We start from the raw sequence: 16,650 nt of genomic DNA, 5'->3' as shown, positions 1-16,650 counted from the left end.
TAGATGCAGTGTGGACAGATTTGTTCCTCGTAGGAAAAGGTGTCACACATTTGCTTCCTTATGCACTGTCTCATCTTTACTCTCTGTAAAAGTAACTTGTAGTTCCCTTCTGCTTCATCAAGGTGTGAGTTTTGTATACCACCCCCAGATGTCTGTGGGCAATGATTTCAATCACATCCTTTGCCTCCACATGTGAATGGGTAGTCCTTCATGCCAGGTCACTCTTGTTCTGTGCTATTGCTCTGAGCAATGGTGTTGAAGCAGGCTCTTTGGTCCCAAGGGCAGTCTGGATTGTGAGACTGCACTTGAGATATCGAAGTTGTCTGTGCTTTTCTTGCACAGAGATAGCAACAAAGAAAAGTTATATAACTTCTGCTGCAGTTTGGTGAAGTACTACACACTATTTTCAGCTGGGGTAGGATTTAATACTTTGGTTTACAGGCTTTATTTTTTGGAGATGGCAGAAGAAGTGTTTGTAGCCTGGAAATATTTTGTTATAGTAGTGCAAGTAATTTTGGGAAATGTGGTTATTAAAGCACTAGAAAAGGCAGTGACAGAGTTATCTTCTAGATAAAAGCTTTACATGGTATGTTGAAAAAAGTAGGCTATTTAAAGAAGTCAAAAGCAGTACTTTATTTTCTTATTTGAACAAAATTAAGTGTAAAAAGTTGATATAACTAAAGGTAATTTTCATTTAAGTTGTACTAAGTAAGAATACGTGCGTTATTAGTCTTCAGCCAGACAGCTCTCGTTCATCTCTGCAGCATAGGTCAAAAGTATCACTCTTCTTTAATAGTTGTCCTTTTACACTGAATATAAAAGATTAACCTTCAGGAGGGTACAAACCACAGGAAATCTACTCTATCAGCACTTGCTATTATGTGTCATTATCATGAATAATTTGTGGGAATCTGAAGAAGACTGATAGTCCGTGTTTATCTTTCTGAATAAACAGTTACTAAAGTTCTTCATATTTGTTGAAGTACTAGGAATTTTTGTTTTTGCAGAGATTTCAAGGCATTAAGGTCAGATTGAGCATAAGAATAGCATTTCCAATATTGCAAATAACAGAGAAATTTTATCTTTAGCTGTCATCTGACTGGAGTTCAGAGAAAAACATGTCCTGAGTAAGGATAGCAAGGCTTGTTTGTTTGTTTGTTTCTTAGAGGTGTGTCGTGGTTTGACACTGGCACAATGCCAGTGCCCCCATGAAAATGCAATCTCTCCATTGAATGCTGTGAAATGCAATTGAGAACAGAGCAAAGCAGGCCCAAGCTTAAGAACAAGAAAAAACTTTATTAAGCTACTACTACTATACTACTATAAAAGGAAAAAGAAAGGAAAAAACCACACACAAAAATCAAAATGAAAACCTTCCAAAGCATTCCTCCTCCCACCACCCAATAAACCACAGTGAGACACAATCTGGACCCCAATCAGGTTTCCACCCTCCAGACAATTGATTCTCAGTCCATCGAGGGAGAGAGAAGCCCCTCCTGTGCCACAGGCCCCCCAAGAAACACAGCTGCCACACCCTGTGCTTCCATGTCACACATGGCACCGCCCGGAGAAAAAAGTTTGCCAATGGTGACCCTCTCCTTTCCATGCACAGTGCTCTCACCACCAATGCATGGATGGACAGACTGCTTTTAGGATTTTTCCTTTCAAGGATGCCCTGCCAAGAGGGGAAAAAACAACAGTTCAGTTTTTCATTTTTGGGACCACAGTCCCCCCCATTTTCCCCTGGGGCCAAGGGTCCAAGAACAGAGATCTTCTTCTCTTCTTCTTCTCTGAAGACAGGGGGCACCACCACAAACCTCCCAAACTTTTCTCTGTTCGCTCCACTTCTGTCTTTTCCCAGCTGAAGCAGGTCTCTTTGGCTCACCGGCATCCTCCTAAAATACAGTCTCTCTTGGAGGAGAAGATCAGTTCAGTCTGTGGCTATCAAGAAAAAGTCCAGCCAAAAGCCACTCCATCATCTCCTCCCACCTAGAATTTCTCCTTCTAACATCCCAGGGTCCAAGCTGTCTCTCTTCCTCTCTTTCAAACTGAGGAGGAGAAAAATTTCACAAAGCTTTCATTTCTCAAGGAAGGGTTAAAAGTCCCGACTCCCAAGGATGGCTCACTGCCCAGGCTCCAGCTCCCACAGCCTGGCTGGGCACCTTGCGGCCCCCCCCGCTCTTCTCCTTCCCGTGGTGAACAGCCTGCAGGGGTCCAGCCCAGTTCCAGCCCCTCCACCCTTGGGCCTACCTCCGAAGGCCACATGGCTTTTCCCGTCCCCCACCCAGCTCATCGCCGGGCAGGGGAGAGTCCTGCACTGACCGCTGACTGGAACCAAAGAGAGCGAGTTCTCCTGGGAATTCTGCTTTTAACCCCTCTGTGTTCTCAGAGGCGTGTCCACCTTCAATTGGTCAATATCCAAATTGACCTCTTCCTTCTGAGAAGAATTCTTTTTCCGTGTCAAACCACGGCATGATGTTAAAGCAAAAAATAGCTGCATTGAATTCTCAGGTTTGGATACTACCCCGTGGACTGAGACACCTCTGTAAGCAGTTCTTCAGCCTATAGAAACAGACCAGTATAAGCTCTTCTGTTCATCTCAAAATGTCTGGATTATTTTCAGGTGGTAACATAAGGCTGCTCAAGATAAATTTTGAATTTTTTCAGTGCAAAGGAGGAAAAAAGCCAAATCATACACACAAATGTTATGACTTTGAAATAATAGTGTGACCTTGCATATCCTTGCCTGTGCACCTTCCTTAAATTCCTTAATGATACTTAGCAATACTTAAAAGGTGGAGTGGGAGTTGGTGGTGTTTTCGTGCTGGGAAGATTTCTTAATGAAATAGTTCTGTTTTAGCCAGATGAGTGGATGTTTAACAAGAGGAAATCATAGCATGGGAATAGGCACTTTTATTACTGGGGCAGAATATGAGATTTACTTCAGGCTCTCTCTTACCAGGCAACATTCCCCAAATGCACGTGTGCCAGTTTAGTCTGTCCGGGAGAGCTCATGGCATCCTTTTCAGCAACACAGCTTGCTTGTGCATGATTTTATTTGTGCGTGAGTAGTTGCTTTGTGTTTGGTGGCAGGACTGGTGAAGGGAAAGGGACTGGGAGGAAGTAGTTGCATTCCTCACTTCCCCCCCTACTGATGTTTTTGTCTGCAAAGAGAATTTTTAATTCCTGCTCAGTTCTAAGCAAAATGGATGCGTATCTAGCCAGTAACAGCTCTTTATTGTTTCCTTTGAAGGGCAGACAATGACCTTTTGAATAGTGCATATTGATGATCATCTTCAGAATGTTAGTACCCACTACATGGGTAGGGAACCTGAAATTCAGGAAAGAAGTAACAGACCTAGTGGGGAGGGACCCAGCAGGTGTGGAATTTACTGATCCTGATGGACTTCTGTGATTGAGTATAGCAAGAAGACTTCAATTTCACTTTCCTGAGATAGTTGGGGTGGAGGTGTATACTAGTGTCCCATTATAATCTGCAAAGAAAGAAGCTGATTCCTGTTTCACTGCTAAGCTGCTAATGTAATAACAATGTAGTGCCTGGAGAAACAGGCACCTGTGGCTAATTACTAAGCAGTTAATTACCTAGCTGCTTATTTAAATAACATCCTTTTGGAACTAGATCCAGAGCTAGTTCTTACAATAGCTGTTGTGAAAATGAGTGTGTCTCATGCAGCTTCTGTCTGTCTACTTTTTTTTCTTCACAAATATTTTGATAGCTGTAGTAGTATTACCCATAGATTATCATACCCTAACTCATGTTAATGATAATGTGTGTGTGTGTGTGTTGTGTTTTTCTTGTAGTGTCTGTGTTTGAGCTTTGTAAGTTGTTGGTATTTTCTGTAACATAATTTATGATCATTTTAACAACAGCTTCCGCTAACAGTAGAAAACACTTTAAAATATTTTGAAGGGTAGAAATTAGCTCTTACACTAACTAGTGTGAAACTTCTGGAGAATCTCATGGGTTCATCTTGTGGGATTCCCACGTAAATTTAACAGAAAGTGAAGGACCTTGATGAATGGCTTTATATCAGAGCTGTTCAAATGAGTCAGCCTTGCTTATGCTCATGGGGAAATATGCAGACATATGACAGCCTTTGGAAAAAAACAAAGGGCAGTTTTTAAACTGAGGATGCTTTTGCTGTGCTTTCACTGCTTGCTTCATTTCTCCTCACATGGAGATTCTTCTGCTTCTACCAGTAAGAGAAAACTGTAATGTTTATTATAAGAGCAGTGGTTTTATTGTGCATGTTTGTAATCTACTCATCAAGTGTCTTATTTTAGTCTTGGTCCATACAGAACATGATGCTCTGCAACTGCCATTAACCCATATTTTTAGCTCTAATAGCAGAAGTTGGGTGCAATAGGCTGAAATGCTTCAACCCTCCTGATAAACTATGTTGCCTGTCGCAGTGGGGCTGCGTCATAGAACTTCCTCTTGCTTAGTTTGCTCTTTCGGAATAACTTGTAACTTCTTTCTCAGTTTAAAAAGCTGGAATATCCAACTCACAGGTTCCCTATGAAGAGTGTGCCTGCTCGGACCTGCTGGTGGGAGAAACTCATCAGGGCTGTGTAGTAAATGTGGGGCAGCTGTGGGATGTGTGTGGCAGAAGAGGGAGTGCGAGGCAGGGAAGAGACTCCTGTGCTGAGAACAGGTTTCTGTCCTTGCCACTTCCACAAAACTCTTCCTGAGTTTTTTGGAGCTGCCCTCTAATTGCATCTGGGTGTACTGGGTGTTTAGCTCTGAGATCACAAGCTGAGAGGAGAAGGACATCAGCTGGTCTCTAAGGGACACAGCGCAAGAAAGCAGAAAGAGTCAAGAGTGCAAGATTGAAGGATTAGCTGCTCACCAAAGCATGTTCAAATAGATACCATATTACTAAACATCAATTTTAGCATAAGGGAGGATGTGTGTTCATTGTCTGGGAATTGAGGCTGTTGCAGTGCCTGTGCTGTGGGGCATATCTGTGAAAGGAAATTGGTTTATTAGTTGTGATGCATTCTGATCCCTGAGGAAATGCACTGCCAGGTGTGCAGAGCAGCCTTTCAGTCCAGGTTGTAGGAACCAAGGTGTAGCAGCATACTCAGAGGGGCGAAGTAACAAAATACCAACCAGCTGCTCATGAAGCATCTGCTGAGAGAGGCAGGAGGCTGTTTGGGGACGATAGGAAGTGAGTATGCAATTTAAGACTACTGCATGTGCAGAGCCAGGCCAAATTCAAGCTCTACCATCATTTACAAGATAAGCATTCCCTAACTTTTGAGTTTGCTTGTCTTAATTACTGTGCAGGGTGCTTGATTGTCACATGCTGTAAACAAGCAGTTGTGAGCAGGTGAAGTGGCTGTTACTGAAAATACTGGAATCTTTTAATTTTTGACATTAAGGGTCTGCCAGGTCTTAATGCTGGGGAATTCAGGTCACATGTGATGGTTGCAACTGACTGAGGATTATTCAGATGCTTTCATTTAGAATAGGAACACCCTTTTTTCTAGATACTTTTTGTTTATAGTGAAAGGTTTAGGTGTACTGCTTTCTCTTCTGCAGGCCTAATTCTAAACAAGGAAAAGATCAGTCAAAATATTTGTACAAGACAAAGTAGCAACATAACACTGTTCTTTCATTGTTCACTTTCACGTATCTAAGATTTGATCCTAATGCTGGAGGTCCCAGAGCCAACAGCTCTCTTGCTGTAGATAATCTATGCTGTGATAATCAGAGAAAATATAATGGGATTTGGGCAGGCAAAAATAAATCACAGAAATTCTTTCAGCTTTTATGTACAATATATTTCAGATGACATTGCCTGGAGCCCATGCTAGCATTTTTTCTAATAAGAGAGAAACACAGTAGGAGGCAATTCTGGAATAATTCTGTGTCCCAGGGTGATGTTATGGTGTTTGTATCTCCAATTGTGTGTTCCGTTTACGTTTGATATTATGTTCTGTGCTTTCAGAACTGACTCTGAAAGTGAAGGTTTGTTTTGCCTTGTTATCAGCCAGTTCACCTCCCCCCATGGTCTGCTGTCTAGAAAAGGCTAGTGCTGGCTGGCTTTTGCTTGCTTGCTTGCTTTGCTTGCTTCTGCTTTTGCCTTTGCTTCCTAGTTAGTTTAGCTAAGCAGTCCAGTTCTTTCCCTGGACTGTTTCTTTTCCTTTCCTCTTCCTGAATACCATCCAACCTGTTCTGGACTGGGACCTGGGAAACACCGAGGAGCACCGAGATCCTGCATTTTGTGATCTGCAGCAGCCATCCCCAGTGCCCAGAGCAATCCCCAGTGACCAGACCTGGGCGACACTCCCAGGAAAGACTTTCTGGATTTGTTCATCTCTTCAGAGTGGTGAAAGAGTTTTGTTGTCATCTGGTGTTGTTAATTTTCTTTTTGGTGGGGTGCTTTGTTCGTTGAATAAACAGGTTCTTTTCCACTTCTCTCAGAGAAAATTTTTTCCCGAACCAGGTGGGTGGGGAGGGGCCGTGGGGGTTTGTTTTTTGGGGGCTCCTTCCAGAGGGTTTTCCCCAAATTTGCCCTAAACTAGGACATTCTGGAACTAGTATCTACTTTGGAATTTGGTTACTTCTGGGGAGGAAAAAAAAAAAGTAGTTAATTGGTATTACATCCTCTCCTGCCCTCCCCTCATTTATGTTGAAGATGAATACCTGCTTGTAGTGGGGAATAGACAGGAGGGACCATGACTGTGTTGAGGAAGTGAGGACTATTGTAATTGTTCTCGGCATTTGTCATCCCTTGGGGCTAACTCCCCTGGTGGAGGTAAATAGATCAAAGCTGCGAAACACCATTCCAGTAGGCTCCTTTACACTAGGAAAATAGTGTGTAACATTTATTTTAGACTTCTCTGACTATACAAAACTTATCTGATCTATAATTAGAAGTGTGTAGTTGAACCAGTCTAAATTTCTGTATTAGGTGTGTGCTTAGGTTGAATAAAGCAATAGAATTTAAAAGAAAAATTGGCCACACAAGCAGAAGTCCACAGCAGTCCTGGATTTGCTGACAATATGAATTTTGGGTGGGTATATAAGTTCTCAGCCTTTTGTGACTCATAAAAGAAATTTAAAATATTGTCTTTAAAAGATTTTGTTGGAAAGAAGATGCAGACTTTTTTCCTGCTGCTTCAGCAATGAAGGTTTGGGTCTTTGAGCTCAGATGTGGTATTCTATTAGTCTACCTGCTACAGCAAGAGAAGCATCTTTAAACTGAAGAGTTTTGGAAAAGGTATGGGTTTCTGGAGGAAACAGTTTTATTTTTAGCTGCGTGATTAATGCTGATTCAAAGTCTTACCTATGTTATTTCTTACGAATGATATACTAAAATACAACACTCAGTTCTATCTAATTTTTCCTCGATTGTGAAAAGCCAGTGCACATTTCCAGCATAGACTTAGAGTTGCTGGCTTGTAACTTAGCTTATCTTTTTTGATGACTTCTCATTTCATGAATTATTTTTACATGGTACTAAAATGTTCATTAGCTTTAGTTCCTAATGTTTTACTATGCGTTAGTAAAATACTTTATGAAAACGTTTTATGAACATGTTCCAGAAAGGTATCTCTTTATTGGGTTAGAGAGAGAATATTTTTCTTTTATTAATGCTTCTTATTGGTAGTTAATTGCCTTCACTTTTACAATCATAGCTCCAGTTTGTTATTGATGGTATTTTCCTGGCTTTAGCATCCAGCTACAGTCTTTCATCACAACTTAATCTTTGGGTTGGAGTTCTTCAGTAATGTCTACTTTCCTTTCGTTACTCTAATTATAGCACCTTTGGAATCATCACTTTTCTTATTATTAATTGACCCTTTGTGGTAACCTCTCTTTTTGATAATTTAAGTAATAAGTTCTTTAAGTTTCTTGCTGCAAGGCATTTTCTACTCTTGAATAATTTTTACAGCTGTTACTGACCTTTGGATTTTCAGCTGCATTTAAGCAGTGAGATGTAGGCAATGCAATTCTGTGGAGTATGGAGTGAACCCCCATTTTTGGTGGTCCTTACTTTATATATGGCGCGGAATCTGTTTTCCATGTATTCCCTTTACTCCTTCCCTAATGTGAACATGGTTGTGAGATTAGTCCGTTTTGCTGCAGTGTCTGATTGGTTACATCTGTTTAGGGATTTGTCTGTTCTGACCCTTGCACCTCTCATGCAAGGTCCTGCATGATAGACTTCAGTTGCACAGCTGGAAGACTTGGTCCATGTTTTGAAGACTGAGGTGTTATTCTGCAGAGCCAGTAGGTGAGGGGTGAGATGAACAATAGCTCCAGTGGATAGCTTTGTCTCTTTCCCACAGGAAAGTCAGGAAAAAAATCTATGCTTGTCTCTGTATGATAAAACTGATGTCTGAGAGAGTTGGAATGTCTTGTGTGATTAGATTTTAAAGTACTGTTTTTATTCTAGAATTAATTTGAGAATATTTTGCATTATGTAGGTAACACTGTTGTAAATGCTGTGGGATGTGCGCCAAAGGATCGTAAAACTCATCCGATAAAAAGTACCAAAGCATTTTGCAATGTTCAAAGCCTGGTCAGCCATGCTTTCTGCTGGAGAAGATCAGATGCTTGCTCTTTCAAGTTGTTGGCTTTAAATTCTCCTAATCAATGCCTGGCATGTAAAATTAGCTAATGCTCTTAACTCCAGTGTGGTACTTATTGTGAGAGAGGGTGCTATGTATTTGAGGGCTTTGGTGGAGTAATGCCTCAGTTTCTTGTACTCAGCATGTTCCTTTTGCTTTCTGAACAGGATACAAGGGAGCTTCCAAAAGTCAGCCAAGATGAATATGGTGAAGAGGATCATGGGCCGGCCCCGGCAGGAAGACTGCAGCCCCCAGGACAACGCGCTGGGCCTGATGCATCTGCGGCGCCTCTTCACAGAGCTTTGTCATCCTCCACGGCACATGACCCAGAAAGAGCAGGAAGAAAAGCTTTACATGATGTTACCTGTGTTCAACAGGGTAAGCCGGGCAATTTGCAAGAACTGTTTTCTTTATTTGAACTGTTTGCTCATATTTTGTATTCACAAGACCTTTTGGTTCTAGCATAACAGGTTTTCTCCCATTGGCATCCTTTCAATTTTCCCGTTCTCCTCACACAGTTTTGTGTTAGGGGATAAACTTACCTTTGGAGATTTCCTTTTCTTATCACTTTTTCTCAGGAGCAATCCACAGATGCATGTAGACTGACAGCTTTTGTGCAGTTCACTGTGCTATTACAGTAATCTAATTTCCAACCTAAACTTTGTGAGCAAGTTTATACCCACTTTTTTGTGTGACAGTACTCTCCTTGAGTCTAAATAGCTCTTCTCTCTTCTTTGCATTTATTGTACTGATGCATATTTAGAGATATCAATCATAATATGTCCTGTCAACTTGGTTTTTCTAGGCTACATGAGCTGAACAATTTTAATTTCTCATGTGATATATTCTAATAGGCCTTTTTATAGGTATTGAGCCTGAATCTCCCTTCATGGACAGGGGAGATTTTGAGCAAGCAATCTGTAGGGAATGTATAATAGCCACTTTTACTGTAGCATTCATATTTCACTACTCCCTTGTACTTAGGCAGAGATTTTGTTTTGAGGCAGAACTATGGCAACTGTTGCTGGAATTAATAGGAACTAAATCCTCCTGATGTCTTATGTCAGTCAGTTACCCCACCAGGTTATTGTGAATAATAATTTTGATGGTAGTTTTAGGGTTGTGAAAGACCAGTAGGTACACAACTAGCTTTCTGTTTTTTTCCCCACTGTGTGCTCTTACTCTTTACTTCTTGGGTGATTGATTTGTGCTTGTATATGCTACCTCACAGAATTGGAATAATCCAAAAACTAAAAAGATGTTTTGTTGAAAGTATGGCTTGTGAAGGTGTTAGACACTGAGCTGCTTGCATGCTTGTGCTGGTTTTGCTGGGATAGAGTTAATTTTCTTTATAGTAGCTAGTGTGGGCTGTGTTTTGGATTTATGCTGGAAATAATGCTAGCAATATGGGGATGTTTCAGTTATTGCTGAGCAGTGCTTACTCAGAGGCAAGGCCTTTCTGCTCCTCACCACACTCTACCAGTGAAGAGGCTGGGAGTGCAAATGTAACTGGGAGGAGACCCCAGCTGACCCAGTGGATATCCCCCACATACGATGTCAGGCTCAGCATATAAAACGGGCAAGAAGGAGAGGGAAGTGGAGGGGATGTTCAAAGTGATTTGTCTTCCCAAGTCAGTGTTACCCGTGATGGTGCCCTGCTGTCTTGGAGAAGGCTGGGCACACTTGCATGTGGAAAGCAGTGAATGAATTCCTTGTTTTGCTTTGCTTGCTTGCATGGCTTTTGCTTTCCCTATGAAACTGTCTTTATCTCAACTCATGAGTTTTCTACCTTTCAACTTGCTGTTTCTCTGCCCTGTTCTACCTGAAAGCAATGAGCTGGTGTGTCCTTGGCTTCCAGCAGAGGTTAAACTACAACAATGCTGTGTAGAAAAATTAATCCTAGTCAAGACATAGTATTACTAGGATTTTCAGTCTACTAGGTAGTGTGCTTTAGTGGATGGATCACTTGAATGCCATTCTGTTGCCATAGGTCTTATTTTTGCTGGTAACCTGTTGTGTGAGTTTGGGAGAAGGAAGTTCAGTTCCTATGCCTTCTCTTTAATTTATCTTCTTAGATTATATGCCTTTTAGTTACGGAGTTTCTTGATTTGTTTTTACAAATTAGCACAGTAGAATCTTAACCTTCCCGGGCTCAAGGCAAGATTATTTTGTTGCAGTTATGCTTAGAAATCTCTCTCTGGTTGTTACATGATGCTGATGCTTCTGGAAAATAGAATGCCCCCCCTTGAGCTTCTTCAGCACTTAACTCTGATGTGCAGGTGGAGAAGAATTTTTTCTTAGCCTTTGTGGTAACAACTGGCAGAAGCATTATATCTATTGAAATTGCACTGGTGATACTATTGGTTTTAAGTAAAAGTAGTGTAGCAATGCATGTATAGCAGTCTAAGGAAAGACTTTGATTAGATTTCTGAGGTGAAAAAAAACAGCTAAGTTTTAATTTCTCCATTGTTTCTGCATTTTTTCTTTTTTGTTTTTGTTTCTTAATACACACCCCCCCCACCCTTTATACCACTGGCTTTGTCCTAATTCTCAGCTCCTCCTCTGCACTCTGCTGAAGCCCAGTTGAAGTTACTTCATGTCTTTGCACCACTTGTTCTAACTGTCCTTCATTCAGCTCATGTGCTAAAGCATTCTGAAAACCTAATCAGTAGCCCCAAGTTTTGTTTTTACTTTGTGAAAATCAGCTCTTGTATAAGTAATCTCAGGTACCATTTATATTCTTGACCAGATTGATGGTTTCTGTGATTTCTATTTGTATGAATGCATCTTAGCTACTCTTTTCCTCAGTTTTCCCCTTTTTTGTAGTACCTTTTCCTTCCCCAGGTTTCCCATGTCTCTTTTCTATTCTTTGCAGAATCCATCTAGTTTTGTCTATGGGCTCTTTTCTCTGAATCCTAGAGACTCTTTTGTACCCTTCCTTACTGAAGTGAACTTGGTGCTGAAGGCACATTCTTACGTGTTTGGCAGATGTTTTGTTTTTCAGTCCTACATCTGGCTATTTTATTCCTCTTTCCTCATTTTTCCCCCATCAGTTTCCTTGTTTAGTTTTACCATCACTGTCCTCAAACTCTACCTGCTTTGAGCTTGTGAGGTTCTTGGAGCTGTCCTTTGTGCCACAAATACAGGCTCTTGCCAGATGTTGTCACTTCAGTTTTCAGTCTTGAAAATCTGGATCATAGCTTGACATATTGAGGAAAGCAGGTATTGTTTCTGCTCTTTCACTTCCTTTCTTGCAGACCTCGATAACTATTATCAGTCATTGATGAACTGACATAGTGTAACCCAAACTAAACTGATTTTTCCTGATTAGTCGGATCTCATCCTGTCTCTGTTATAGGGGGATTTTTTCCTTGCATTTCATATAAAGGCATTCTTGTTTTCCTGTATTCAAGAGGCTAAGCAGTTGTGATGCCATCTATTTCTACTTCCACTGTTTACCTCTTCAGATTCCTGGTCAGTGCTGCCTTCTTCTTTTGATGTTCATATACAGAGCCTGCTGTGGCTTCCTCAGTGGCTTTCTCAGTCTTCTGGAGTGCCAACTCTTAATGGTGCAGCTTGTTTTGGAACAATCCTACTAGCTTAGGAATCCTGCAGGTCACAGCAAGACGAACTCTGATTGGAATAAAAAATAGTACAAGAAAAAACAATCTCATTTTCTAAAGAGTCTTGGAAGAGATTTTCAGTGGCAGATCTGGTAAATCTTGGTTCACTCTAAAATTCTGACACAGCTTTTCTCTGAGAAGGGACACTTTTGCTGTCAGGAAAAAGGAAAACATTATTAGAAGTTCCTTTCTAAAATTTTTCTTGTTTCTCAAACATAATCCTTAGCTGCAGAGTTTTAAATGATCAGTTAATAACTTTGTTCAAATTCAGACTCTTGAATCCATCCATCAGTTACTTTTCATGGTTATCTTTATTCTGTCAAAGATTTTGAAGTGTGATAGAGTACTTTTTCTGTTACTGCTTAAGCAAAGATTTATGATGGTGTATTATAAAAGCATTTTCTGTTATAAGATTAGGATGTTTGTGTTAGAGAAGAAACTCAAACAAATTGTGAAGCTCAGATCAAATGTTCTGTGCTGTCCCTTTATGTGTAGTCTAGAATGTCTCTTACACCAGAGTGCTGAGCTGTTGGAAGTGGGAGCTGCATGTGTTTGGCTGGAATCTATGTGCGTGTGTGTGCACAAAATGCAGTAGGGAGTCCTGGGAGAAGCACTGTTTTTGCTGAGTGCAGAGATCTAGAGTGAAGAAGGTAACTCTGCTTCCCAGAGGCATCCAAGTAGCCAGCAGTCAGTTAAATAACTAGAGTATCCGGGAGCTCTTGAAGCTTTCTTGCTTAGCCATGGGGTTGAGTTTTTTCCTTTCATCAGAGGTATCTCAAGTTTTGTGGGAAAGGCATCTTCATTTCCTTTTTATTTTTTTTTTTATTTTGAGGATTATTAATCAGTGAATTCAGCAGAGCTGAAGCATTCTTAAGTTTGGTTTATAGATAGAGCATGTCCCAGACCTGCTGTGGATAAAACCATCTTGCTAGTTCTGGTAACAAGTGGGTTTACAGACCATTTCTTTTTCTTCATTGTTCAGGGAGGCTTATGGAATGATGTATCACATAGTAATGAAAAGCTAAATTGGTGCATAATTAACAAAAGATTGGCCCCATGGAAGAGTACTCAAAAAGCTCCTTTCAGAATTCAGTGAGTTTGTGGAAGCACTGCTCTACCACAGTGGTGGCAATGCTTGTGCAGTGTGTGAGAAAAGTGGATGGAATGATGAAGAGGCTGGTTTTGAATAAGTGGTACATTGTTACATTATCTTGAAAGAGTCTTGCTTTTCTATATTAAAAAGACAATTTACTGCTAAAATGTGTAGCATCCTGTTCCTGGTTTTTACTACCACTTTTAATCTAAGGGTATGTAAATATCCAGTGGAGATGCTTATTCTACATTGTGCAAACTTGGTTATGGGGCACCTAATTAAAATCCACTTGACCTCAGTAAACTTTTTACTGTAACTTTGAGTTCTCTGTGTTTCCTGGCAACTGCTAACAAATCTGAGCAAGCTCAGGACAGGTAACAGGACCAATAGTTTTCCGTCTTCACTTGATGTGTGTGAAAGAGCTTTAAGCAATTGCTGACGACAAGATGCTAATGTGCATTCTAGTCTAGATAATCTTACTTACGTTATGTGAGCATGCAAACCTCAAGGCCCTCTTCCCTTCCTACACCTTTGTGGAAGTTAGGGGCCCTTGGATGAATTGGGAGATGATGCAGACAACTGCAAAAGGAGGTCTTGTGAAGTATTTAGGGAAACTTGGATTGTCTGTACTAGGCATGTTGTGTAGTCTGTAATTCAAATGTGGGGTGTTTTTCTTGGTCTGCAGAAAATAGTTGTCGGCCTGTACTGTCTGGTCTCCCATTTGCTTGCTTTAATGATAATGGTACTTACCTTAATGATAATGGTGATTTCCAGCATGAGAAATACTTATGCCTTTGGTGAAAATTATTTTTATTTTGAGGAAGCTGAGTGTTCCATTTCAATGTTGTATTTCTGACTCCATTTCATCATGACTTTGCAACTCAACTAGACAGGAAAAATATTTTTGGCTGTTTTGTGATGTGCCAGAGCAACTGATACTAAGGGAGGTAAGAAGTCAAACTTTGACAAAGGTTATTATTTCCTTCTGCCTTTCAAGTCTTCTTCAATGACTTAGGGGTTCCAAGGTTAGCTGGCACTACAATTACCTTGCATCCCTGTTGGCTGTAATCATGGATGAATGTCCCTGGACTTGAGAATGACCTCAGCCAAGCATGTCAGCAGTTCAGCTGTAATGGGGTAACTGGGTCACCCAGAGAAAGGAGACAGGGGTGAAGCAGCTGTTGAGTTCAAATCAGCTGTACTGTTCTAGAACACATCCTCCTTCTGGGAGGTCAATGTAACCTGTTGAACTTAGGTTTTGCTAGAAAAATACTGTCATCTTTTATGCTCATCAGGGACACTACTGAAGGTTACATAAATATCTGTAATGGAGAAAAATTTAAACAAGCTGAGACTGTTAAGGTGTTGAGCAGGCTATTCTGTTTCTTCAGCACTGACACAAGTGATGATTTCATAATTGAGATTGCATGCCTTGTTTGCTAATGAATATCATGGGTTTATTGTGACCATTTAGTGCAAGTTTTACATTGGAAATGTGGATAAAGGCTCAGTTTTTTTGTGCAGTTTTGAATGAAAAGTAAATTACTGCAGCAACTAGCTAATCCATTCCACAGCTTCGTGTAATACCACAGAGTTAACACATTTTTCCCTGTTATATGTGATCTAATACATTATTTAATAACAAAATCAATGCTTAATCATGAAGAATAAGTTTCTAGAATTAAGTGACAATTTCTAAAAATAAAAAAAAAAAGCCTGCTGGTATGTTCAGGAGGATCTCAAAAAGGAGAGTAAGTCCTTGGGATATCAGCAACATGGGAGACTTCCTGGTATTGTGAGTTTATTGAAAAAGGACATAACAGGGCAGTTCTAATTCTTAGTCCTTTTTAAAGACTTTACACATGTCCTTATATTTAGTAGATAGTAAAGGAGTTAATCTTAAAAACAGAAGTCCTGTTGGAGAATTTGGTCTGGTACCTGTTCTTTACCCCATTCAGTGCAATCTCAGTCTTTTGGAGTTCTGCAGGGTTTTCATCTTGCAAGAAAACTTACAACTCTCTTTTCCCCTCCATTCATGAGATTTTACCTCCCTGAATGAGATCTGAATTCCAACCCTGAACATATTTTAGAGCATGCACCCAGTGCAGTGATGAATGCTGCAGCATGTAAAGAAAAACTTGTAATCTCCATAGCAAAACTTCTTCACAAAGGAACATGGTAGTTTGTAGTGATCCTTGTAAACTGAATTGTTTTAATGCATCCATTTTTCTCTTGGTTTAGGTGTTTGGAAATGCTCCTCCAAGTACTATGACTGAGAAATTTTCTGACCTCCTGCAGTTTACTACTCAAGTGTCACGATTAATGGTGACTGAAATTCGACGGAGAGCATCAAATAAATCCACAGGTATTGCATGGGGCACAAGGGCGGCCTTTTCCACATCTGTGCATCATGATTTTCAGATCAGTCAGAATACTAAGAGCTGCCATTCACAGCAACTGTGCAGGCTCAGAAACTGAATTTTTAGCAATGAAAATGTGATGTTTTTTGTTCCTTCAGACTGAGAGAGGAGGAGGAAGAGGTTAGAGGTTTCCTCCCTGAGTTGTGGAGAAAGCTGAGTTCCACAAAATTTCTCCACAAAATGAGAGAGAGGTGTGAACTGAGTTGCATGACCTACTAGGAGAAGGAGGCCAAGAACATGCATGTGAACAGCTGCTGTATCTTGCCTGAGGTGCCTGTTGGTGGTGTGTTGTGTCACTTGGATATGTTAACATTCCAAAACTACGCATTTTAAATTAGCTGCTGTCCAGGAAGCTAACAAGATGTAAAAATACAGGAAGTCCCACATTAGGACCAACTCTGCTAGCCCTAGAAAAATGTCAGTGGACTCTTCTGATTCTTTTCTGATTATTAAATGTCAGGGTGAGATTTGGTTCTGTTGACCCCTGAATGTATCAGAACCTGATGTTGTATTGGCAGTTGCATAACTGAGGACAATGCACCAAGAAAGCAGTTTCATTACCTTTCCTCTTAGACTTCCTTTTCTGAAGAGGAGTGCTTCCAAGAAGTATCAAGTCTTTGCCTACTAGATAATTTTAAGATCTGTGCTGTGTTCTCAGTTTGGATTTGGTGGTAAATGAGGACTGGAAAATGGTCTGAATATTATTGTGCAGGAAGTCAAAAGTCACAAACTGTGCCAGTTACAATATATTTCCATTTTAAGTAGTGTCTAACAGTGAAGCAGTGAAACATTCCAGATGGCTAAACAGATACCATAGACAAAACCTGTCCTCTATGGGTAAATAGGTGCAAAATGTCTTTTGAGTATTAGGGGGAAATAAGTGTCCAACAGCCATGCTGGCAGAACAGAG

The 16,650-nt window shown here is 40.5% G+C and overlaps 1 protein-coding gene across 11 annotated transcripts in view; it reads left to right on the top strand.

Annotated features, from left to right (window-relative positions):
• WDFY3 (WD repeat and FYVE domain containing 3) overlaps positions 1–16,650 on the top strand; it is a 156,537-nt gene that overhangs the window by 46,025 nt on the left and 93,862 nt on the right. For all 11 annotated transcript variants that reach the window (XM_030270343.4, XM_041715972.2, XM_041715971.2 and 8 more), the window contains 2 exons: positions 8,772–8,982; positions 15,562–15,685. In XM_030270343.4, coding sequence (XP_030126203.4) covers positions 8,803–8,982; positions 15,562–15,685 — 304 coding nt within the window. In that variant the 5' untranslated portion in view covers positions 8,772–8,802. The remainder of the gene's footprint in view (positions 1–8,771; positions 8,983–15,561; positions 15,686–16,650) is intronic.

Source organism: Taeniopygia guttata, chromosome 4 (assembly GCF_048771995.1).
Source record: "Taeniopygia guttata chromosome 4, bTaeGut7.mat, whole genome shotgun sequence".
In the NCBI taxonomy this organism is placed as follows: Eukaryota; Metazoa; Chordata; class Aves; order Passeriformes; family Estrildidae; genus Taeniopygia; species Taeniopygia guttata.
This window is presented reverse-complemented; position numbering and strand designations above follow the sequence as displayed.